This window comes from Eublepharis macularius, chromosome 3 (genome assembly GCF_028583425.1).
Source record: "Eublepharis macularius isolate TG4126 chromosome 3, MPM_Emac_v1.0, whole genome shotgun sequence".
Classification (NCBI taxonomy): domain Eukaryota; kingdom Metazoa; phylum Chordata; class Lepidosauria; order Squamata; family Eublepharidae; genus Eublepharis; species Eublepharis macularius.
Genome location: NC_072792.1, coordinates 173,364,700 through 173,389,667, shown reverse-complemented (window position 1 = coordinate 173,389,667; position 24,968 = coordinate 173,364,700). Strand labels below are relative to the sequence as shown.

At 44.4% G+C, this 24,968-nt stretch overlaps 1 protein-coding gene across 1 annotated transcript in view; it reads left to right on the top strand.

Annotated features, from left to right (window-relative positions):
* CCDC81 (coiled-coil domain containing 81) overlaps window positions 1-24,968 on the top strand; it is a 41,575-nt gene that overhangs the window by 4,222 nt on the left and 12,385 nt on the right. Inside the window, exons 4-11 of the mRNA XM_054973943.1 lie at window positions 1,528-1,784; window positions 6,652-6,731; window positions 7,021-7,112; window positions 9,428-9,542; window positions 14,235-14,352; window positions 20,719-20,865; window positions 22,857-22,964; window positions 24,431-24,603. Of these exons, the coding sequence (XP_054829918.1) occupies window positions 1,528-1,784; window positions 6,652-6,731; window positions 7,021-7,112; window positions 9,428-9,542; window positions 14,235-14,352; window positions 20,719-20,865; window positions 22,857-22,964; window positions 24,431-24,603 (1,090 nt within the window). The remainder of the gene's footprint in view (window positions 1-1,527; window positions 1,785-6,651; window positions 6,732-7,020; window positions 7,113-9,427; window positions 9,543-14,234; window positions 14,353-20,718; window positions 20,866-22,856; window positions 22,965-24,430; window positions 24,604-24,968) is intronic.

The window sequence follows — 24,968 nt, the reverse complement described above, 5'->3', positions numbered from 1 at the left end:
TGAGGGCTGTTCTTGGCAACTTGCTGGCATTTGAATTGCTCCATGTGAAATCGCAGCAATGGAGACTAGGTATGGTTCTCCATTCCTGTGCGTGGTTTGTGGATGATGTGGATTGGTGATCATCTGATAATCGTAAGATCTGGGACTGCCTAGAATCATAGAATAGAACCATTGAATCATAGAGTTGGAAGGGGTCTTACAGACCATCTAGTCCAGCCCCCTGCCCAAAGCATCCCCAACAAGTACCTGGTAGAGTGGACACCTTCAAAATGTAGAAAGCTTATCCTGTTACTTCTTTACTCTTTGAATTGATGGTATCATGGGGAGGAAAAGGAAAAAGGAGTCATTAAGCAGGAGTAACACATAAAGCAAGACTGGACTCCAGGTAAGGGTAGGCAGAAATATGAATGGGCACAGTAAGGCCCAGAACAGGGATACACACCTGAGTCTACAGTAGGCCAAGAGGGACTGGTCATGAAAAGACTCTCTTGGAGTGTGGTTAAGGCTTAGAGTAGTTCGCACATGCAACAGATGAAGAGTCTGGCTTTCAATGTCCTTGAGGGTTGCCAGCTCAGACTTGGGAAATTGCTGGAGGTTTGTGGGTAGTGCTTGGGGAGCAGTGCGTGGGAAGGGTGGCGGGTGGAGTTTGAGGAGGGGATGCTTTAGAGTCTGCCCTCCAAAGCTTTTTGCACTACAGCCTGCCCTCCTGAGCTGCCATTTCTTCCAGGGGGAACTGGCCTCTGTCGTCTGGGGATCAATTTAATTCTGGGAGAATCCAAGTCCCCATCCGGAGGTTGGCAACTGTTTGCTCTTTCTTGCAAACAGAACAACAACACAACAATAACAATATTTGATTTATATACCATCCTTCAGGACAACTTAACGCCCACTCAGAGCAGTTTACAAAGTATGCTACTATTATCCCCACAACAAAACACCCTGTGAGGTGGGTGGGGCTGAGAGAGCTCCAGAGAGCCGTGACTAGCCCAAGGTCACCCACCTGGCTTCAAGTGGAGGAGCGGGGAATCAAACCCGATTCTCCAGATCAGAGTCCTGCACTCTTAACCACTACACCAAACCAGCACAGCAAGGAGAAAGGTTCCCCTCCCTTTCTTGCTGGTTTGCTTTGGTATTTGCAGGGAGATTTGATCATGTGGGACCATTCCTTTGTGACTTGCAATGGTTTGGTCTGTGCCACCATCTCATTCTTTTGCATATGTGAATGAGACCTATGTGAAAATGGTTTGCTGCATGGCTGGGGGAGAAACATGGAGTTTCCCAACAAACATTTTGCACGCTTCTCTGTTGCACTGCCTTAATGCTAGATGCAGGTGTGAGTCAGGCCTTTCTAGAGGAGCCCAAAAGGAGAAGAAGGTGGCACTTCTAGTGTTTTGGCCAAAAGGGAGTTGCTGAGGACGGCATACCACAAAGTTCTTGGTGACATCTTCATAATATGTTCCTATGAGGTCCTGCTTCCCATACAAACCATTTCTCTACACAATTTTTCTTTCCCTCCCTCCAAATCAGGTGATATCCCAATTGTTAAGCTGAATTTCATCGTGTTATCCCTGGAGGGCCCCTTTAACAGGGAGACTGTGGAAGGATGTGTCCGAGAGACGCTCTTGTTTTTCTCGCGGTCCATTGCCAACAAGCAAAATGTGGAGTTCACTTTCAAGGGAATCGGCGTCCTCGTTATCCGGGACAACAAAGTGAAAATGAAATTCTATAAAGACTTCATTCAGGCCATGGACGGGAGCGGGAATTTGCTAAAAGCGCTTTCAAACGTAAGTTCATACCTTCCCTTTTGGTGCTTATTTATTTATTGATGTATGTATTTATTTATTTATTTTCGATTTTTATTCCGCCCTCCCCACATTTCTAGCATGCTCAGGGCTGATTACAAGATACATAAAGGTTAAAATATATAAAACAATTATTATAATTAACGATTCTAAAAACATCTCATTTACACAATTAAAATACAATTATAAATGATAAATATTAGCATAGTGGCACAGAATTCAACTGATCAAAAATTTAAAACAACTTCAGAGCACCTCTGCATTAAAAAGGTTTTTTTTTTAAAAAAAATGGGGGGTATTGGTGGTGGGGGAGGGCCTCATCAACCAGCCAGGGGGGCTCCATCTAGCACTGCCCATATGCCTGGCAGAACAGCTCCGTCTTGCAGGCCCGGCAAAAGGATAGCAAATCTTGCCGGGCCTTGGTCTCATTAGACAGGGCGTTCCACCAGGCTGGGGCCAGGACTGAGAAGGCCCTGGCCTTGGTCGATGCCAGGCGAGCCTCCCTGGGGCCAGGGACCTTTAGCAGATGTTTCTCACTGGAACGGAGAGTCCTCTGGGGTTCATATGGGGAGAGGTGGTCCCACAGATATGCCGGTCCCAGTCTGCATAGGGCTTTATAGGTTAATACTAAAAGCTTGAACCTGATTCAGTACTCCACTGGTAGCCAGTGCAGCTGACGCAGTGCTGGTGTTATATGCTCATGCATCGGCAGGCCCGATGTTGTTATGTTGCGAACAACATAAAATCTTTTCCACTGACAAAGCTAATGTTTATAAACTGCATAATGGTGTTTAGAGTACTTCATTGTCTTTTTGCAAACACTACAATAATCCTGTAAGATATGAGTGTGGTATTGAGAGAGCCAGTGTGGTGGAATGGTTAGAATGTCGGACTAGGATCTAGGAGACCCAGGTTCGAATCTCTACTCTACCATGGAAGTTTGTTGGGTGACTTTGGGTCAGTCACAGCCTCTCAGCCTAACCTACCTTGTAGGGTTGTTGTGAGGATTAAATGGAGGAGAGGGAGAATGATGTAAGCTGCTTTGGATCCCCATTGGAGAGAAAAACAGGGTACAATTGAAGTAAATTATTAAATAATCATTCCTCTGTTGCTAGAGTTGCCAGCTCCAGGTTGAGAAATTCCTGGAGATTTTAAGAGTGGACCCTTAGGAGAGTGAGGTGTGGGAAGGGGAGAGACCTTAGCAAGGTATAATACCTTCCAAAGCCCACCTTCTAAAGTAGTCATGTACTCCGGGGGCAGTGATCTCTGCAGTCAGGAGATCTGTCGTAATTCTGGGAGATCTCCAGGCCCTACCTGGAGGATGGCAACCCTATTGTATTGCTGATGGGTGCTCTCTGATGGGTGGCATTGAGGTGGTGGAGCTTCGAGCAGGTCAAATGGATTGTACCGCTTCAGACTGCAGGTGGAGAATTAGGTTTGCAATGCAGCCCTATGTGTTAAAAACTTCTATGCAAGTAGCAAACTAATAGTATACGGAAAGACAGAGAGTAGAGCTTTTCTTGCTATTTTTTAAAGTCTTATGGACTTTTTTCCCCAAGCAGGAATCCACCTACCTGCACTCCTAAGCGGAGTCACAACCTTCAAAGCTCATTGATTTCATTGGATTTAGAAGGGTACAGTGGCTATCTGAATGACCACTTTTTTATTGCATGTATGAATCTGGCCTAAGGATAAGAAACAACTTGCCTAGCTTCAGACCACCTGATAAGTTCATGACCAAGGGGAGACTTTCCATAGCTCAGCCTTTCAAGCTGAGTCACACTGTAATGCAGGAAGCTGCTTTCTGCTGAGGTTAGGTAAAGGTCAAGGTAGTCCCCTGTGCAAGCACCGAGTCATTCCTGACCCATGTCGCATCACAATGTTTTCTTGGCAGACTTTTGTTATGGTGTGCTTTGCCATTGCCTTCCCCAGTCATCTACACTTTACCCCCAGGAAACTGGGTACTTGTTTTACCGACCTCGGAAGGATGGAAGGCTGAGTCAACCCTGAGCCGGCTACCTGAACCCGGCTTCCACTGGGATCGAACTCAAGTCGTGAGCAGAGCTTGGGCTGCAGTACTGCAGCTTACCACTCTGCACCACTGGGCTCTTTCTCCTGAGGTTAGGCTTTTGGAATTTGTCCCATGTACTCAACTTTCCTGATGGTGTTGTAGAATTTAAAAAGGAGGGCTGATCTAGTAAGAGGCTGTTTGTCCATCAGAATAAACATCAAGAGAAAACTGAAGGGGAAAAGACCCCAAACACCATGAATTAAGTCACTTTTTTGCTTACCTAATTCATTTTGGGTTAGGTCTTTTTTTCATTTTTCTCTTGTTGCTGCCTTATCCTGAGTCTGACCGTTCGTCTGTCAATATCAGGATTATCTACTCTGATTAGCAGCTGCTCTCAGAGGATCTTTTACATCATTCTTCCCTAATCCTGTTAATTAGAGAAACTGGAGACTGAACCTGGGACCTTCTGCGTTCAAAGCAGATGCACTAGTGTACCAATCAGCTGTGGTCCTGTCTCTAAGTCCTGATGTATGGCTCTATCAAAGATGTGCATTCATTTCAATGCACCTATTTAAGTTAGGGTAGGGAAGAAGAACTCAAAATTTGGGCTAAAGGTAGACCTTCAGTAGGGATTTTTAAGGAAGTGTTCTGGGGGGGGGGCATTTTCAGGTATAAGGAGAAAGAGTGGAGAGAAGCAAGAGACCCTTGGACAGCTGAAGGTGGTATAGCTGGAGGCAAAGCAGTTTTGGATTAGGGGTATATTAGGATATGGCAGCAGACAGATCAGAGGAGAATAAGGACCTTGAAGACAAAAACAAGGACTTTGGGAGAGGAATCATATCGTCAGAACAATTCAATAAGTGATGGGTTTAGGGGGCAGACCTGGATAGAGGTGAAAGGGTTGAGGTGTGCCTGAGAGTCGAACCACACGATACGAATTACACAAAACCGAGCGAGTGTCAGGAGTCTTGTCTTACCCCAAATGCCCATGTCCAACATTCTATTATTGATGAGCACGTGTCCTGGTTCAGGCATGCATTCAAAAATTTCTGCTCCAGTGTAGCCGCGACGGTGCGTGTACGCGGTCACGATCAGTAAGTTGGCGATGCAGAGCGTCCTTATTTCCTATATCTTCCACTTCCTATCTGTGCAAAGTGGAGATGCATGATGGGATATCTTGAAGGTACGCAGAGAAAACCTGTGCCACTGCGAACACTGGTTCAATGGAGGTCCTGCAGTCCTGGCGCGTGTAGTTGAAAACAATGTTGGAACACGTGTAAGTAAGTTTTCGTGTCATTCGCGCGTAATTCGTATCGTGTGGTCCGGCTCTGAGGAAGACCAGAAAAGAAAGAGGTTGCTGTAGGAAAGATGAGGGATGATCTGAGCATGAGTCTGAGAAGATGGAGAAGAAGGGCTGTATTTTTGCGGTGTTGTAAAAGGAGAATTGATACGAGCTCACTATGGAGTGTAGATGGGAAGCCACAGAAAGAAGAGTCTGAGAAAGAAGCAAGACTTTGCACCTGTTCTGTAAGATGGATAGAGCGATTTATATGAGCTGTTATGAAGAGAGTATGAGGAAACAGAGGCCGAGGGGACAATCGAAAGGCAAGTCTTTGGCCATCTTTAATTTGAGTCCTTGATGAGCCATTCAAGTGGAAATATCAGACAGGCAACTGGAGACACGGTATGGGACAGAGGTGGAAAGTCCAGGGGTTGTGAAGCATAGTTGAGTGTCCTCTGAGTGTATAAAGAGTACTGAACATGTTGGGATTTGATGAGTTCTCCTATGAGCAATTTGTAGAGGGTGAGTGGAAGAAAGACAAGGACGAGTCCCTGTGGGGTCCACTGAAGAGAAGGAAAACAGGAAGAACTTCTCTCTGTGGAAATGCTGAAAAGACTGATTAGACATGGAGGACTTGTAGCTGAGGGCACAGACATGGAATCGTAGGATGTGAAAGGAATCCAGCAGGAGAGAAGAGACTGATCAGCTGTAGCAGAGGTGACAAAGTGATCACAGACGATGAGGACAGTGTAAGAACAAGATTCGGGTCCAGTAGCACCTTAAAGACCACTAGATTTCCAGAATATGAGCCTTCGAGAGTCAAAGTTCCCTTCGTCAGTGTAGAGATCTTTCGATCCAGCAGTGAGGAGCTCACTGGTGATTTGCTGAGGGCAGATTTGGTGGAATGCAGAGGGTAGAAGCCAGACTGCAGGAGGAACTGGAAGAAAGGCAACTAAGGTAGCAGGTGAAAGGAGAGTGCTAGAGGAATATGAAGCTTTCGCTGGTTTTGTGGACCCAACAAATGCCCAACCTTTCCACCCTCGGCATCCGGCACCGGTTGGCTATTGCGAAATACAATTTGCTGCCTGCTGCAGATTTTGGTGCGTGACAGAATCTGGCTTTTAGAATTTGGTAAGAGTTTTTTTAAAAAAATCCATTGTTTTCAGCAAAGAACATGTTCCTGGCTTATGATCACTTCCTATTTTGTTGGAAGCCATATGAAGAACCGATAAAGAGCCCTACTGAACGACATCCAAAGTCAGTTTACTCTGGTATCCAGAGTGACAGGTAGGATACTCCTGAAAAACTTTTTAAAAAGGCACAAAATCTGAAACCTTCTCCGTAAGTGCTCGGCTCTAGGCATTCAGAGGTACACTGCCACTGAACATGGAGGCTCCATTTGCCATCTCCCTGATTAGGACCTGTCCTCCATGAATTTGCCAAATCAGGTCTTGCTCAGGTCTTGCAAACTGGAGCTTATGGCTTCCTTTATTGAGTCAGGTAGAGAATACCACAAGTTAATATGCATTGTATAACTCTTTTTTTATTCCATGTAGAGGCCGGGGACAGTAGATTCAGTGTTGTCAGGCAGGGAAACTTCATTTCCGCTTTCCCGAAACACGATCATGTTTCCAAGGTGAGTATATTTGTCCAATCTGTGCTAATTCTGCTTGCTTCTCTCTCATGTGGGGATAATAATGACATACTTTGTAAACTGCTCTGAGTGGGCATTAAGTTGTCCTGAAGGGCAGTATATAAATCTATTATTATTATTATTATTATTATTATTATTATTATTATTATTATTATTATGGTGTCTGATAAGAAACAAGCAAACTCCAACTGTTATTTATCTAGTGGGATCCTGAGGGCTACTGAGAGGAATGGGGTTGTATGAAAGGATTTATGTCTTGGTTTTTTGGCAGGATGGAACTGAAGGAGATGGAAACAATCGCTGAAGAAGGTGAGAAGCCGAGCAAAGAAAAGGAGCAAACAGAGAAAGAGAACAGCAAAAAAGGTGGGGGCAAAAGTTGCATTTTTTGTGCGTAACTTAATGGCTTTTTGGTCAATGGCTGATGAGGATATGCTTGCATGCATATGGCGACTTATGGCGACCCCAGCAAGGGGCTTTCAAGGCAAGCGAGAAGCAGAGGTGGTCTACCAGTGCCTTGCTTTGCAGTGTCTTCCTTGGTGGTCGCCCATCCAAGTATTGACCTACTTAGATTCCGAGATCTGATGAGTGTTTTTAATCTACGTTTTTGAGGCGATTTTAAGAACATAAGAAAATAAGACCAGCCATGCTGGCTTAGACCAAAGGCCCTTCTAGTTCACCTCTCTCACAAGTTCTAGTCTCTAGTTCATCTCTCTCACAAGTGGCTGAACAGCTGCCTCTAGGAAGCTTGTGCTCCTCAGCAACTGATATTAAGAAACACACTACCTCTGGTACTGGAGGGAGTAGATATCCATCATAACTAGTAGCCATTGATAGCTCGTCCTCCATGAATTAAAGCATTCCAGGTTTTGTGGCCGTCACATCCCAGGGCAAGTGAGTTCCACAGGTTAACTGTGCATTGTGTGTAGAAATCCATCCTGATTTTGTTTGTTTTTAAATGGAAAATTGTGGGGAAAATTTGAAACATGTAGTGTGTACTTTCTTAACTATCAACCCTACTCCTAATGTCTTTAAGAACCTGAAATGGATTATGTATAACGTAGCATTGTTTGTTTGTTTGTGTGTGTAAATGTGTATGTATTATGTATATATGTGTGTATACACACAAATACACATACATACCTCTGTCTGTCTCTCTGTCGGTCTAGAATTTAAAATATACATGCCATAGTTCTATTCAGGTGATAATTACAGATAGACCCAGGCCGTTTCTACACTGCTTACCTTCCCTCGGAACAACCTGGAACATCGCGCAAAAACCGCGGAAGATCGCATTTTCTCGTGCGAGATTTGCGTGACATCGCACAAATCTCGCAAGAGAAAACGCAATCTTCTGCGTTTTTTGCGCGATGTTCCGGGTTGTTCCGAGGAAAGGTAAGCCGTGTAGAAACGGCCCCAGTGTTTGAGATGGATGCTGCAACCTTATGGTGCCTGAGAATGCTTACCTATGTTCCACATGGTGGGGGGAAGAAGTTGAAAATAGAATCCCCCAAAGGCCATTTTGTTACCTGCAGCTGTTTCTCCATGGAGCTCTTCTCCCACCCCCGCAACACAGGAAACAACCGGAGGAAAGCAAAACTTCCGCATGTAGTTCTGCTTTTTCCAAGTATGACTTACGGAATTCCTGGGCTTTCCCCTTTGAGATGAGAAAAAACAAAACCTGTTTTTCTTTGCTTCAAAGGGGGAACTGCTTAATTCTTGAACGAGGGGCTGGGTGATCTCCTTGGAGCTGAGCTTTGCCTCTCTGACAGGCTTCTAACAGAATATCTGCTGATGGCTGGTTTTGTAGTGCCTATACATTCAGCAGCGTGATTCCCTAACTTTCATTTTCTGTACTAAAACTGAGAGGTGGGTTCAGTCTTGGGGGGTGGGGGTGGGGGGAGTAACCTAGACATGATGGAGATCACGAGGATCTCATCATCATTGAAATCTAGATTTCAGGTTGATGGGGGGCCTGCTTTGGAACAAGGTCATATGGTGCAAAGAACAGCACTCATCTTTTATTCCTTCTGACTAATAGACTTGCGGGGGGAAATGGGGCAGGTGCAGCAGGATTAAAGCTCCTCTTTACTTCCTGCTTGGTTCTGATCTGGATCAGGAACCGCATCTGACATTTCACTTTTAAGGATTGCAGATCTCCCAGCATGTCTTCTAGTTCGACCCTTGCACTTACAGTTTGCTTTGTGTATGTGGAAAAGTAAAAATTACTCTACCTCAGAAGTTCCTGTCGCTTTTATTTCTGTGTGAGCCACTGATATAGGGTGCCTCGTGTTGGGAAACTAACAGATCAGTGACTCACGCAGAGAAGCACCTGACAGCTTCCTTTGAGATTGACTTGCATGGCACCTCTGGATCAGGAGTATGATCCAGTCACATCTAATTCATTGACATGGTAGAATGATGCAGATCTGGCAGAGACTGGCTGGAAGAAGGCAAGACCTGAACAGTAAATCATCCAGAGATGCACCAGGTAGCCTCCTCTTTGAACAGCTTACAAAAATGTCCTTTTTAAAAGGCCTGCTTGCAGCTCTCTTATTGCATAGCTTTTTAAACAAGTTCTGGTTTAGATCTTGGCTACTCTTCTTGACTAAGCTTAATGTCTTGGTTGTTTGCTGTTGCCGTGTGGAATTCTCACAAAACCTCTGCTCTTGTTTGCACAGAACATCTTTCACCAAAGCGCCTTCTCTGCCGCCAAGCCATTTCCCCAGCCAAAGTAACGGGGGTCAGTTTGACGGACGAGTTTGAAAAGAACCTTGTTAAAACAGCCCCTCCAAGGTGAGATCATCTGTAAACGTTTCTCTGGTCTAACCCATCGGATTCATCTACAGCACTAGATGTAACTCCGAGGATAATCTTCCACCCCAAATAAAGGAATATAACACAACCACATTTCAGCAGAACTGAGGTCCCAATTCCCTGGGCTATTGTTGACCTGCTACTTCACACCAGTTGATGCGGCGGCAGAGACTAGACAGAATTAGTGCTGCTGTGCTCCCTGACACATCCCTCTCCCAATATACATTTGTCTGCTGGAGCAATGGCTCAGTGGTAGAGCATCTGACCGACATGGGGAAGGTTCCAGGTTCAATCTCCGGCACCTGTCTGAGACCTTGAGAACAGCTAATCTGCATAGATAGTTTTGGGAAAGGGTGTGGCTCACTAGTACAGCATCTGCTTGGTTCCCCTCTGTCTGTCTGTCTGTCTGTCTGTCTCTCATTCTCATTTCTCATTCTGGCCAGGGGTGTTTGCAGTTTGATGCTGAGAAGGGGAGAATTTTCCAAAGCCTTCCATTCTGCAGAAGAACACAATGTGCTTCTGTCTCCCTCACATTACATCTGTCCTTCCCCTCACATTACAGCTTGCCCTTTGTAAGTTCTGTCGTGATAGCTGCACAACAAAATTAATTCAAGCGGTACGAGATCTGCTTTCTCCATTCAAGCGAACTCGATCCTTCCTCTTGATGACAAGCAGCTGTCACTGTCTTCTCTCCTAAATGGCTTTTACAATGTTTTAAGTGCTCAGCCAGAGGTGGAGCCGGACGCCAGCCGTTGCTGTTTGGGAGGGTGCTGACAAACATGGCCAGAGAATTCAATTGTGTACAATTACACCACAGAGTAGCACCTTCTCTTTTGAATAGGAAGGGTCCCTTTGTGTAGGGCTGAGGGGAAATTGGAGGAGATAATCCAAAGACCTCATCTTTGGGGATGGTTCTGAGTTAACCTAGAGGCATCCTCATTTGAGGGAAGCTTATCCTAACGGCATCCACGATAGAAACGGCAAAGATAAACTAGCAGATAGAATTACTGCTGCTCACCACTTGGTGTTCTCTCTGTTGAGATAATACCCTTAAGCATTCTCTGCTTCCTGAGTGAGGACAAGTTCTTGGCCTGATATCATGGGGTTGAATTTTCTTCAGGTGACGGGGCGTTGAAGCTGAACGCATCCTTGTATTTGTTGTGCTGTTTATCTTTTCGCCTTTCCCTTCTCTCACTGAAAATCACGATCCTAAATGCAAGTAAAAGCAACTTGTGTGTGCTGATTTGCAGATGAAAAACGAACAGGGGACAGGATTAAATAGCTCTTCTCCTGATATACAGCCCAGGAAGCTGCATTCTTTAAAAAACAAAAAGTGACCTGAAAAAAGATCCTGAAAATGATGTGTAGTTCTACTCTAAATTGCCCTTAAATTCACTTGATACCAATAGGGCATTTGTCCCATTGATTTCAATATGATTGAATATCCTTAGGTGTGTTAGGGAAATGCCTCTGGGCAGGTACAAAGTGCTCCAATCTGAAGAGTGCAATGCATTTTAGGGGAAAGGGAAATAACAAGGTGTTTGTAAAGTGCTATCAAGTCCCAGCTAACTTATGGTGACCCCCTAGAATTTTCAAGGCAAGAGATGAATAGAGGTTGGCTGCCATTGCCTGCCTCTGCTTAGTCACTCTAGACTTTCATGGTGGTCTCTCATTGAAGTACTAACCAGGGCCAGCCGGCCCTGCTTAGCTTCTGAGATCTGATAAAACCAGGCTAGCCTGGGCCATCCAGGTGAGGGTGAATAACAAGGACTACCCGTTTTGTTTTCTTTCTGTTCTTTTAGTCTCGTAAATGGCCAGAGAGGCGAAGTTTTGGTAGTGCAGCAACTCATACACACATTTTAAACCAGCAGTAGACACTGTTAATACTTTTAAAAAAGGTTTTGAAAAACAATAAATAAAACAAACATTTTAACAGTGCGTTCCTAAGCAGAGTTGTACCTTTCTAAGCCAAATGGCCATGTGAATGATTTGGCCCCTAGCTAGCCTTAGAGCAGGGGTGGCCAAACTTGCTTAATGTAAGAGCCACCTAGGATAAACATCAGATGTTTGAGAGCCGCAAGACATGATGCATTGAAGTGACTCCAGATGAAGAGGTGGGTTTGGGGGAGTGTCCTGAAAGTGACATCACAGGAAAGGGTGGAGTTTTGGTACAGTATGACATCATCAGAAGGGGTGGAGCTTGGGGAGATCCATCACCTGACCTTTGACTTGGAAGTGACAATCCTTGCTAGGCTTCACCCCCAAAGTCCCCAGGTATTTTCTGAGTCAGACCTGGCAACCCCAACATTTTTACTGAAAATATGAAAGACATGGAAAGTAGGAAGGAAGGAAAAACGGAAAAGGGAGGGAAAGACATGGAAAGAAAGAAGGAAAGAAGGAAAGGGAGGAAGGGAAATAAACTCAACTAAAATAAAATGTATGACCATGGCAATACTCAGAGACCACTGGGAGCCACACAATATGTCTAGAAGAGTCACGTGTGGCTCCTGAGCCGCAGTTTGGCCACCCCTGCCTTTCTTGTGTATTGCTGATTTCGGAATTAGTTGTAGTAATGTAGCAGATTATGCAAATCTGACATGCCGAGTCCACATCATCATAGGCATAGTATCAATAGAGTATGGAAGCTCCCTGACACTGCTGAACAGACAATTTGCTCCACCATCACAGCTGCCCCCTCCAAGTATATTGCGTCATCTGTTTTAGCAACTGAGTGCAGCGTTAGGCACATTTCACAGGCAGATCAGATCGAGATGGATGGATTTCCAAACTGTATTGGAGGCATATGTTAACCAGGGGCACATAATAGTCTAGCACTTGTTCATTCTTACATGCGTTGCAAACCCTGCCCTGAAATTCAAAACCATCTCTTATGATGGTAGCAGAGTCGGTGTTGACCTTGGTGCCTCCTCGTAATTTTTTTTATTTACGTCATTTATAGTCCGCCTTTCTCACTGAGAAAGCAAGGATCCAAGACACAGTAGAGATACTGAAGCAAAACATAATAGATTCTAGGACTAACATTAGACAGCATAGAGCGATGGTTCATATATTATCTGCTGCTTTAAATATGTACTCCTATGTTTGTACATAGGAGTACATATTTAAAGCAGCAGATAATATATGAGGCAGAAATGGTGATGACATCTATGATCCCCAGCTTGTTAGTGAAGCACCTGAGACCCTATCCCTACTCCCATTCTGGAGATAGCTGATCTCCGACAGCGACCCTTTGAGTCCGTTCCATGAGAAACTATTTAAACCAGTCCAGGGCATATCCTTTGATGCCCACTTCTGTTTCTAAACGCCTGAACAGGACGGCATGGTCTATCGTATCAAAGGCTGCAGACAGATCCAATAGAAGCAGTAAGGAGGCATGGCCCTCGTCCATATTCAGACGGCGATCATCCACTAATGCTACTAGTGCTGTCTCTGTCCCATGCCCTGGTCTGAAGCCTGACTGGAAAGGGTCCAGAGCATTAGAGTTATCCAAGAAGGTCTGGAGTTGGTCGGCTACCGCTCTCTCAATCACTCAATCAGTGAAAGAAACTATATGCCCCGCTTTTTTTTTTTGAGCCACACTGTAGCAGAAAGCTTTCTGACACACCACCAACTTAAGCGGTGTCCCTTGGCCCATGCGTGACAATGTTTCATCTCTCCCTGGAAGACTGGCAGGAATTCACTGGGCTAAGGCAAAGGGGTGTTTCCCAGTCCCTGAGGTACTTTCAACTAAAAATTCTAGGTCTGTGGCTAAATTAACTTCCTATATGCATAACAGACCAATCTTAGAATTTCAGGAAAAATGGAAAGACTTTTTTATGTAGGTGGAAATTAAGAAAAACTAAGAATAATTATTATGGAAGCAGACCAATTAGAAAATTAATATTTTAAAATGTTGAGTATAATGTTGAATATAAAATCTTGAGTATAAGTAAGAAAGGAGATGGAGAGGAGTAATATTTTGTAGCTTAAATGTGCTGTTATATATTCTGTTTGTTTCTTTATGTAATTGTTTATTGTCTTTTTCTTTTCAAATAAAAATTTAAACAAATCAATAAAAAGCACCAATAATAGCATCATCCAAAAAATCAACACCCCCCCCCCGCCAAAAAAACTAGAAATGCTAGGGACTGAATCTTGTGCGTGCAAAACTTGTGCATGCCTCTGGGCATGTACAAAGTATTTCCATCTGAAGAGTGCAATGCATTTTAGGGAGAAGGGAAATAACAAGGTATGTGTAAAGTGCTATCAAGTCCCAGCTAACTTATGGTGACCCCCTAGAATTTACAAGGTAATAGATGAACAGAGGTGGTCTGCCATTGTCTGTCTCTGCTTAATTTTTATTTTTTTTAATTTATGGTGATCTACCACTGAGCCTATGGGCCTTCACCTTGCACCAACTCTGCCCACTTACCCTTGTCCACATTCTGAGTAAGGTAATTGAAATCCACATTGCTTTAGCCATCCACACAGGCTTATTTCTGTTGTTTTAGGAGGACAATGATCCTTTCTTATCCAGGTATGCAACCCCCTTTTCAGGCTTTGCTCGGAAGCCTGAACAACTTCTGTCTCTGTTGATATGTTGCAGTGTCAGACCTTGTGGATATCTTGGAGGCCCAGATACTCATACTGATCACAATTCGTGTTTCCTAGGCCAATAGCACCTGTTTCCAATCCGAAGACAGAGCAAGAAGCTAGCCTTGCCCAAATTCCTGCTCCGCGACCCAGGACTCCAGCTCGGCTTTGTCAAGATCATGGTAGGGCAGGACAGGTATAAATACGTAGTTCTTCTTCATTTTCAAGCAATGTATGTGTGGATATCGATGACTGTGAGGATGACCTTCTATTGGGCTGTAGGTAGTCCCTTGCCCTGCAGAGTAGCTTGTATAGCTTCTAGAAGACCCAGGAAAAGATTGCAAAATGTTCTGCTCTCTGTGTTATGTGCCATCAAGTTGCTTCTGACTTATGGCGACCCTGTGAATTAATGACCTCCAAAACGGTCCTATCATCAACAGCCTTGTTCAGATCTTGCAAACTGAAGGTCGTGGCTTCCTTAACTGAGTCAATCCATCTCATGTTGGGTCTTCCTCTTTTCCTACTGCCTTCAACATATACAACCTGCACTGCACTGGTTGCATTGGCTCCAGGTTGAGTTTCGGATCAAGGTCAAGGTTCTGGTCCTAACGTTTAAAGCCCTTAGCAGACTGGGGCCAACATATCTGCAGGAGCATCTCTCACCATATGTTTCCTGGAGGGCATTATGTTCAGCAGATCAACATCTGCTGGTGATTCTGGGCCCTAAGGATGTTCACCTGGCCTTGACAAGTACCTGGGCCTTTTCGGCTCTGGCACCGGCCAGGTGGAATGCTCTCTCCGTAGAGACCCGGGTCCTGCAAGATTTGTTACAGTCCGCTGGGCCTGTAAAACAGAACTGTTCCACGTGGCTCATGGTGATGGTTGAGGCGCAGGCCAACAGTCCTGCTCTGTTCAGTTCTCTTCTGACTCCTCCGCTCCTTCTAGTTAGATCTCAGCGAATCATTGTGTGTCTAACCCCTCAGTGATTTGTTGGAGTTGTATACTGACTGCCATATCTTGGAGTAATCTTTGTATCTTATAATTTTTTGTATGTTTATATTGGATTTTATGATGTATTTATTGTGCTGTTTTATATATGCTTATGTATTTATACTCCTGTATTTTGTGATTATAATGTCGTGACTCACCCTGGGCCTGCTTGTAGGGAGGGCGGGTATAAATCTAATCAATCAATCCACTTTTCCTAGCATTGTTGTCTTTTCCAGTGAGTCTTGTCTTCTAACAGTGTGACCAAAGTACAATATCCTCAGTTTAGTCAGTTTAGCTTCTAAGGAGATTTCAGTCTTGATTTGATCTAGAACCCACTTATTTGGCTTTTTAGCCATCCATGGTATCCGTAAAACTTTCCTCCAGCACCACATTTCAAAAGAATCAGGGTTTTTTGTCCAATCCCCCATATGCATACATAGTAACGGGGAATACCACGGTATGTATTATCTTGATCTGGGTCTCCAGTCAAACTTCCTTACACTTTTCCAGTCCCTTCATGGCTATCCTTCCAAATCACACTCTCCTTCTGATTTATTTATTTATTTGTAGTCCATCTTTCTCTCTGGGAGTCAAGGCAGATTACACAGAGTAAGTCAATACAATCAACAGGATCAGGGCTGGCGCTACCGTTGAGGTGATGAGACGGGGGCTGCGGGCGCCGCGGGACTGGAGGGGGCGCCAGAGGGGGCGCCAGAGGGGGCGCCAGGGGCGGAGGCGTGCATCCTGCAAGCCCCACGTTGCTGCCACCGCCGCCGCCGCCACCCGCCCCTGGGCAGGCGCAGCAGCCACGGGTCAGGGACTACAGGTGGCCGGGGCGGCGTGCTGCGTGCGGGTGACCTCCTCGCTCCGCCCCAGCCACCCGCTGGCGGCACTGCATGATGATGTCATCATGTGATGATGTCATCATGCAGTTCGGGGCACGCGCAGGCAAGGCACACGCGCGAGGCTAGCCTCCAGCGCCAGAAACCCTGGCGCCGGGGCTGAACAGGATGGGACATCCAGTGATCACTGCAATAGGATGTATTATGTTATAGAACTCTGGAATCAGCCAGAAATCTGAAAATAGAACTGACTTGAAAACATAAGTATTACCACGACATGTTAAAGGAGGCAGTCTCCCTTTTGGATGATGATTGAGCCAAGGAAGAGAAAATCTTTAGCAATTTGAATTCCTTCAGTGTCAACCTTCAGGTTGTGTAATTCCTCAGTAGTAGTTGTGCTCTAGGTGTGATTTTTAAAGAAAAGCTTTTATTTCATAAGGTGCTTAGCTGATAACTTCATTTCTGGTGTTCTCCTTAGTCTGTGGTCTATTTCCAGGACAGGGAAAAAATAAAGGGCTATATTGTATTAAAAGGGTCCCTTAATTAGTAACTGCTATTTATCTTGGGCTGGAAATACACATTACTAACTACCTAGGGATGCTCAAATGAACCTCATTTCATGTGTAGCTCCCCTCCAACTTTCAACGCACTCGCTCGCACAGTCACACTTTTCTCCACGTGAATACATTCACGCGTTCGGTATCAGTACCTCCTCAACTGCTAAAAGTATTCCAGTTTCCGCCACCACAGATCTTGATACTTTCTCACATCTTAAAGCGAATCGGCAAGTCAAAGGAGCCTACAGTACTTGTTCTTGCAGTGAAAACAGAGCTGAATTGGTGCTCTGCTCTCCGGACACACTTGCAGATACAATCACACAAAGGGAGCTCCTGTGAAAGCGGCATGCACGTGCGCTGAGCAAGAACAGCTGCATGCAAATTGAGGACCACTCATAAAATCCTGCACTTGAGCATCTCCAGGTAATTCGCAACATGTATTTCCACTCTTGTACTCCTCTTGAAGGAACACTGAAAGACTTCCGAGTCCGTGGGAGAAGCCAATTTGGCAAAACACTTAAGGAATTTTTTAACCGAGTAATAAAAAAGATTTTTCCCTTTTCTAGCACCATTGTCCTTGATTTTGTTTTTATCTATATTTCTAGGACTGACCAATATGCCAGGGCAGGGGGGAGGAAGTAGCTCAGGATATTTTTCATTACTTAGAAGTGGCTCCTATTAAAGACGAAGTTTGGTGGCACCTGTTTTAGAAGAATTCAGATTGTGTTGTGTACCTGTACACTGATTTGCACAGCTGGCAGACCCCACATATGGGCTCCAAGGAATGTGTGGGTTCTGCATAAGGTTGCCATCTCCAGGATGGGAAATTGCTGGAGATTTAGGGGGGGGAGCCTGGAGAGGGCAACATTTGGGGAGGGAGTGACCTCAGCAGAGTATAATGCCATAGAGTTCACCCTCCAAAGCAGCCATTTTCTCTAGGGGAACTGATCTCTGTGGCCTGGAAATCACTTGTGACTCCGGGAGATCTTCAACACCACCTAGAGAATGGAAACCCAAGTCCTACACTAGGCTTGCCCTTGCATACTGTGACACTGGTGGTAAGAAGCAGTGGGTATTCTCTGGGGGCTGTGTGTGTGGCCACTGTGACTTGTGTAATCACAGCATCCAGAAAATGGGTTGGCATTGTAGTGTATTGACCAGAAATATGAACAAAGAAAGGGCTCCTTACCTCAAACCTGATTGGTACATAACAGCCAATGGCCATTGCTTAATAAAGGCCAATCACGTTTAAGTAACAATTGTTATATTGTATATAGTTATGCAAATGAAGGTATCCTGGATGTTGGGTAATTCTAAGGCGGGTTTTAAGTATAAAAATAGTGGGGTTGATCTTCTTCAGTTCTGAGTTGTTGTTGTGCTGGTTAATAAAGTACGTTGCTGAGCTAAATCACTCTGGCTAATTATTTGAGCTCCAGGCGCAGTATTCAATAGGCATGATTGACAGATTTAAGGTTCTGCTTGAAGAACTGCTAACCAGTAATCATTGGTTTATGCAGTTGGTTTATGCAATTGATGCCTTTGTGGGATTGTGTGGTTACAGTTGGGATGCCTCTGTTGTGTTTCTGCCCCAATCTGCCCCTGTCTCATGTTGGCAGGGGCTGGGCCCCCAAGAAAAAGTGCAGGAGAGAACTTGCCCCACAGGAGGAAGATTCTTGTGAACATTCTTGTGTTGGTACGCTGAGTAAAATGGTGCTGGTGTCAATAGCCTGATGAAGAGTTCTGGAGAACTGGAAGGCTTGCACATTGCTCTCTGTTTCTTTTTATGAAAACAATCAAAATGTTTCATCGCTTTTGTTTTAGGATGTTGATACTAGATATATGTACATTTGGGCAACATAAGTCTAAATTAGGGGAGCTGTTTTGCTGGTCAGTGTGACAAAAACAGCTACTCTGCATTAGGCAATTTTTGACAGGCAGATTGTTTTAACTGCTCCAAATAATGTACGGTACAAAGACTGAAAGGTGGCTTTTTCTGATGCTACACTAATATGTGTCTGTTATGGATCAAGGTGTGCATCTGTGTATTCTTCCCTCCCTCTGACCTGCCAGTTTCTCCTAGTAGGGCCAACACAGCCCCAACTAAAACAGACTTTCCATCCACCAGGCTTTGGGGAAAGCTGCTTTGCCTCTGAAGGTGTGCAGAGTTCTAGCACATGACCAGGCATAGGCACTTAGGTGAGGATTGACACAATTTTTCTTAACCAAGGAAGGTCTTTATTGAACTACTAAAGACTACAAAATATAAAGAGCACACAACTTAAGAAAAATAGATTTTGCGTAAAAGGTTTGCAGCTACAAAAGAAAATAAGAGCAGTTCCCAGGGGTCATTTCGTAGAAAAAGAGCTGGAGGAACTCATTAGCATAACTCATCAGCATATGCCATGCCCCTTGGCATCACCGGACACGTGTCATTGGCATAACTGATTGGCATATGCCACACCCCTTGACATCACCTATCCTGGCTGTTTTGGACCCAATCCTGGCCATTCAGGGCCGAAATTGGGCCCAAAATGGCCAAAAGGGGCTGAAAATGGCCGAAAAGGGGCCCAAAATGGGCAGGATCAGGCCGCTGCTGAGCAGGAGAGTGATCCACCACCCTTCAGAGGCCCGATCCGGGCTGTTTTGGTAGCAACCCAGGACAAAATGGGCCCAAAATGGCTGAGAGTCAGGTGGGCAGGGCCACCTGACATGTGACCTCTTTGGGGAACTGCTGGAACTGCGTTTCTGCACGTTCCCTCTCGAAATGAGCCCTGGCAGTTGCTATTGTCTGTCACTTTGTGGATTACCACAGAGTATTTTATTTATCACCTGCTGGAGATGGGCGTCACATGCCTGGAGGAGAAAGCAAACCCCATTTGTCAGACCTTCCGACCTGGGACTCCAAGATCTCACCAGAGCAGCATAGCTAAATGGCTGCCGGGGCTTTTTGTACCCTCTCTTTCCCTAGAGGGGAGAGAGTTCACTCCCTTAAATCCAGCCTCTTTCGTAGCCTGCCATGGCTAGTTGGTTCTTCTGTCACATAGGCCTCATCTCACAGGTCTCTGGTTTTTATGATGACGCCAAATAGTTATAACAGCACCACAATAATTTATTCCCAAGTTGTCAGTTTCCCCATACATCAGAAGGAGAGGTGTCAAGGGGAGCAAATGGCATCCCTCTTCCTGACCCTCAGAGCTAGATTATGAAAAGGCGAAACAGAAGCTGGTTTGATATTAAAAGACCCTAGGCCTGAACACAACAGTGTCTAAATGGTGTTTCTAAAGATGCCTGTAATAAGCCTTTTGCAAGATCACATTTGCCTCTTCCATGCTGATGGGGAAACGGGACTTTGCAAGTTTGCATTGGAAAGGTGTTTCAGCCTCCAGAGGTGGTCCATTCTTTCCAAACTGCAAAGTAACCAGTGGCATTTCCAAGACTAGCAAATGTGTGTTTATGGTGCACAAAGTTAGTCTTTTAAGGTGCCACAAGACATGTTTGCTGCAACAGGCTCCCATGGCCACATAGCTGGAATTTGAGATCTTTTAAAGTTCAGGTTTGTTTGTTTGTTTGTTGGTTTGTAAAGGCTAGAAGACTTCTCTTCAAAAACACTGTAATCTGTCATTGCATCAGCTTTATAAAATATATGCTGTTCATGAATTTGTGTAAACAAGAGTGGAAAATTTAACTCATTTTAGCCAGGTTTTTAGTTCAGGCCATGAGAATCCAGGCAATTTATAAGAAATCAGTCCTTTTGTAGATTACGTACTAACTTTCTCTGACCTGAACTCTTCCTTTCTTCCTCATATTTCGCGTTTTCCCCGCATCGTGGTGCGACGTTGCTGGGGCCGGTAAGCCGTCTGGAAACAGCCCTAGTTGCATTTCCTGGCTGTGTATGCCCTTGTCTAAGTAGAGTACAATAACCATAGATGACTCTAAATATTTTGATGCCTCTGTCAAAAAATCCACATTGTGCTCCCAAATCCACACTGGCTCATTCATCAGAAAAATACCATAAGAAAAACCAAACTGGCAACTTTTAACATTAATCCTAAATTTGTCACTTCTGGTGTAGACAGTTATTCTTCCTTAATGGTAGGGCCAATCCTAGCCAATATCCAAGTTAGTTTCCATAGTCTGCACCAACTCTGGATCTTACGTGCCATGTGCTTCCAGGAAATGTGCTACCTGTGCATGCAACGTGCTCAAAGGAGTGTCCCCCTTTACTTGAATGAAGAGAAGAGGAGGAAAGAGAAAGAGGAGGACAGGGTACTTGCACAGTACCTAACCCTAAAAGACCATGACGCCCTTCGGAAGCAGCAGGTAAGAGGACTTGTTTTTAGCAGATTTTTTTTGTGGGCGGTGAAGGACAAGACATGGAATGCTTTTGTACTTAGGCCTGATTCACACGTGCACATTCTTCATTTGATGATGGCAGCTTCTCGTGATGGCTCACTTGTATGAATGCACCATCGCAGGCCAAGCAACACAGCCAGCCAGTGTGGTGTAATGTTTGCACGTTCGATTAGTATCTGGATGACCAAGCTTCAATTGTGAGGGTAATATGAGGGTAGGGCCACCATGTACGTCATCCTGAGGAAGAACGGATGGGATAAAAATGCTAGATATTCCTTTCACCATTCTACACAGCTACCTACAATCTATATTCTGTCCTCTCGGTTAATGTCAGTGGAAGAAGTACCTTTGGAGGAAGATCTAAAGGTTCTCGATAGATAGGTGGGGGCATTGGGTCTATTAGTGGGCATTTTAAAGGGTCTGGGCACCAGCAATTGCCAGCCTTACTATCTCTAGAACAAAAAGTGGGAACCCACAATAGGAAGGAAAATATAAATAACACAACAGAATTTTTTTTAAAAGAATTTAATGAATAGTAAAGTGGCTAGTGCTCTAGTAAGTTAAGCAAGTTAACAAGTATGAATAAATATATCGTAAATACAGACTATTCCTATAAACAAGATATAAACAACAAAAGGATAGTTTTTTCCAACTGCACCTATACAAAGAAAAAAGAAAAAACTACGTCACTCTGAAGTATTTATAAACTGTATTTTTGGCACTGTGCAGCTTTAAGCATTTCTGCCTGGTGGTTATACAAAACTATCTTTTTGTTGTTTACATCTTGTTTATAGGAATAGTCTGTATTTATGATATATTTATTCATACTTGTTAAATTTACTTATTAGAGCACTAGCCACTTTACTATTCATTAAATTCTATTTTTTTTCCTATTGGGTTATTTATATTTTCCCTCCAATTGTGGGTTCCCACTTTTTGTTCTAGTTTCATTTGGAGGGATCTCTGTTTTTGTATTTTGTAACCTTACCATCTCTGGCACCAACAAATGCACTAAAGAAATACAACCAAGAACTGAAAGCTGCATATATGGGCCGTCGTCACACGGGCTTTTATTTAGCGCTAAAATGGCGCTATATCCCGGCAAACACCCACCTTATTCCAACACTGTAGCGATTTTCTCTCTTCTGCTTTGTGCTTGATAGTTGCGCTATTTTGTGCCTCAGTGTGAATGCCTCACATCGATGCATTTCGCCTCGCAACGTCCTATGCCCTCCCTTCAATCCCAGAATCCATTTCTTCCTGCGACTCCCCTTTTTTTAATTTTATTATGTCCTTATAATGCCATAACGCCATAACACAATGCAAACTTTCTGCTGAAGTAAAAAGGACTCAATCGCCATGGCAGAGTCTTCAGCGATGGGGATCACGTCAGACAGGGAGTTTTCTGCAGGCAAAGGGCTATTTATATAATTTCAAAGTTGGAAAAACAAAAGGGTCGTAATGTTTTGCTCTAACGGAATGTTTATATGCTGTTATTCCGTTATAGCGGAATTAAACGTCAGAATAATAAAAAAAAAGGAGGGAGGAGCTGTTTCTGGGCGGTTAGAGAGAACAGAACAGAGTGCTTCGGTGTGGACAGCTGGTGGCGCGAAGAGCCATTAGGTGACCCAAAGAAACGTTACTGTGCCGATAACAGGTAGGACGCTATATGCTGTAAATTTAACGGAAGAGATGCCCGTGTGACGACGGCCATGGTGAGAAACGGAAGAGGCCATTTACCTATTAATCAAAAGTTATATGGTATAGTCCTCATGGACCAATCCACACGACGCTATCACTCGAGAGGACGTTGCTGTGCTTGTGAATGTTAACGCATTAGGGAGAAGGCTGTTTAGCTGAGTGGGGGAAGAATTTTATTGCCTGCCCAAATAATTTACCCTTTGTTGCTGGAAGTTTTGGAAATTTGTATTGACTTTCTGTTATCTTTCCTATGACAGCTAAGAGCCTTGGTGAACAGAGAGCAGAACCAAAAAATAGCAGCATTTAATCTGGGAGTTGCTGAAGCCCTAAGAAGCCAGAAGCGTGAAAAAGCTGCAGAACTTTACGTAAGGTCTTGCACTTCACATGATTCGAACTGCATTTGTTTCTACTCGAATATTTGTTTCTACTGGAGATAGGAAAACGCTCGTCCCAGTTTCAACCAGATAAGGGATGAAAGGTGATGGTGGAATAAGAAGAGATCTAACTGGAAAGCCAACATAGAGCCAAGCTACAAGTGACGAATGACACTTGCCTGGCAAGTGAACAGACTCACGTGTATTCCTCCCTGTTCACTTGCCATTCACTTGCACTCCACTTGATCAACAGTGAACAGGGAGGAATACACGTGAGTCTGTTCACTTGCCAGGCAAGTGTCATTCGTCACTTGTAGCTTGGCTCATTGACAAAATCAACAGCCAGTTTGGTGTAGTGGTTAAGAGCATAGGACTCTAATCTAGAGAACTGGGTTTGATTCCTCACTCCTCCACTTTAAGCCAGGGTGACCTTGGGTCAGTCACAGCTCTCTCAGAGCTCTCTCAGCCCCACCCACCTCACAGGGTGTTTGTTGTGGGGATAATAATGACATACTTTGTAAACTGCTCTTAAGTCATCCTGAAGGGTGGTATGTAAATTGAATGTCATTATTATTTATATTATTATTACAAAATACTATAAAATAATAGTAATAAATAATAATAATAAAATAGGCTTAAGCAGTGAGGCACAGTTCTTAGCCATCTAAGAAATCTTATTACCTGCGTGATAAGCCCTGTGATTGAGCCCTCCATTCTCTTCTAGGAAGAGGACAAAGGGTGATAGCTTTGGGGTGTGGGTGTGTGTGGGGTGGTCTCCTTTTATGGATTATTGGAAAACTGATGTCCAGTCTCACCATTGGCTTGATTTCCAGTGGGAAACTGGAGCTCGTCTTCGCAGATAGTCACGCGGAGAATTCATGGGGAAATCAGAATGTGTGGGGGACGGCTTTCACAGGTCATTCTGGTAGCTGGCCAGGCTATCAAAAGTGACAAACTTTGGGGTACCTGTTTCAGTCTTTCTGGGATGTGTTCTTCGTCTTCTGATGGAGCCATCCTGAGACCCTGCAGCACTCTGGGATTTTGGATAAACTGACAAATGTTGTCATCTTGGATACAGACAAAAGGGCAGATCCTAGGTAAGAGTGACTGGCTTGTCTCCACCTCCATGAAAGATTACCTTCCCAGAACGGACTTCCAGGGGCTTCAAGATCCAGAGAGTTAGCCATGTTAGTCTGTAGTTGCAAAATAGTAAAAAGTCTAGTAGCACCTTTAAGATTAACCAACTTTACTGAGGTGTAAGCTTTTGAGAACCACAGCTCTCTTTGTCAGATGCATGTGACAAAGAGAGCTGTGGTTCTCGAAAGCTTATGCCTCAGTAAAGTTGGTTGGTCTTAAAGGTGCTACTGGAATTTTTACTAAGGTGCTTCAAGACGCCTTTCTTGTTTTTATTGCAACAAACTAACATAGCTGTCCCTCTGCAACTCGTTTCCTTGTAGAAATCCTACATTTTTGAAAAAAGGCCGCTTAGTGCTACCCTTCAACAAAAACATGATGCGGTATACTCAAAAGAGTTGGCAAAACAGTTGGAGGAGAAGACCACGAAAGAAACCAAGCAGAAGAAGGACCAAGACCTTGTTGAGCGTCTAGAGCAAGTGCAGCTGGCAGAAGAGTAAGTCTTACACTCGGAGGATGGGTTTGGGTTTGGTAGTTCCTGTACGTGTTCCTTCTCAAAATGTTAAGGGTGCAAACTTTCCAGGACAAGCGATGCTTTCGCACCTTGCTCGAGCAAACTGAAAAATCCATCAAGTTTCCAAAAGTGTTCAGCCAAATTTGAACATTGTATATGATGGAATCAGACTGTTGGTCTATCCAGGTCAATATTGTCTACTCTTGATTTGCAGGGCTCACCAAGGTTGCAAGGCGGAGGTCTTTCTCATTACCTCCTGCCTGAACTCTTAACGGAAGATGTCAAGGATTGAACCTCAGATGGCCTCCCTCTGAGCTACATCCCCTTCCTCACTTCCCTGGGAAGCT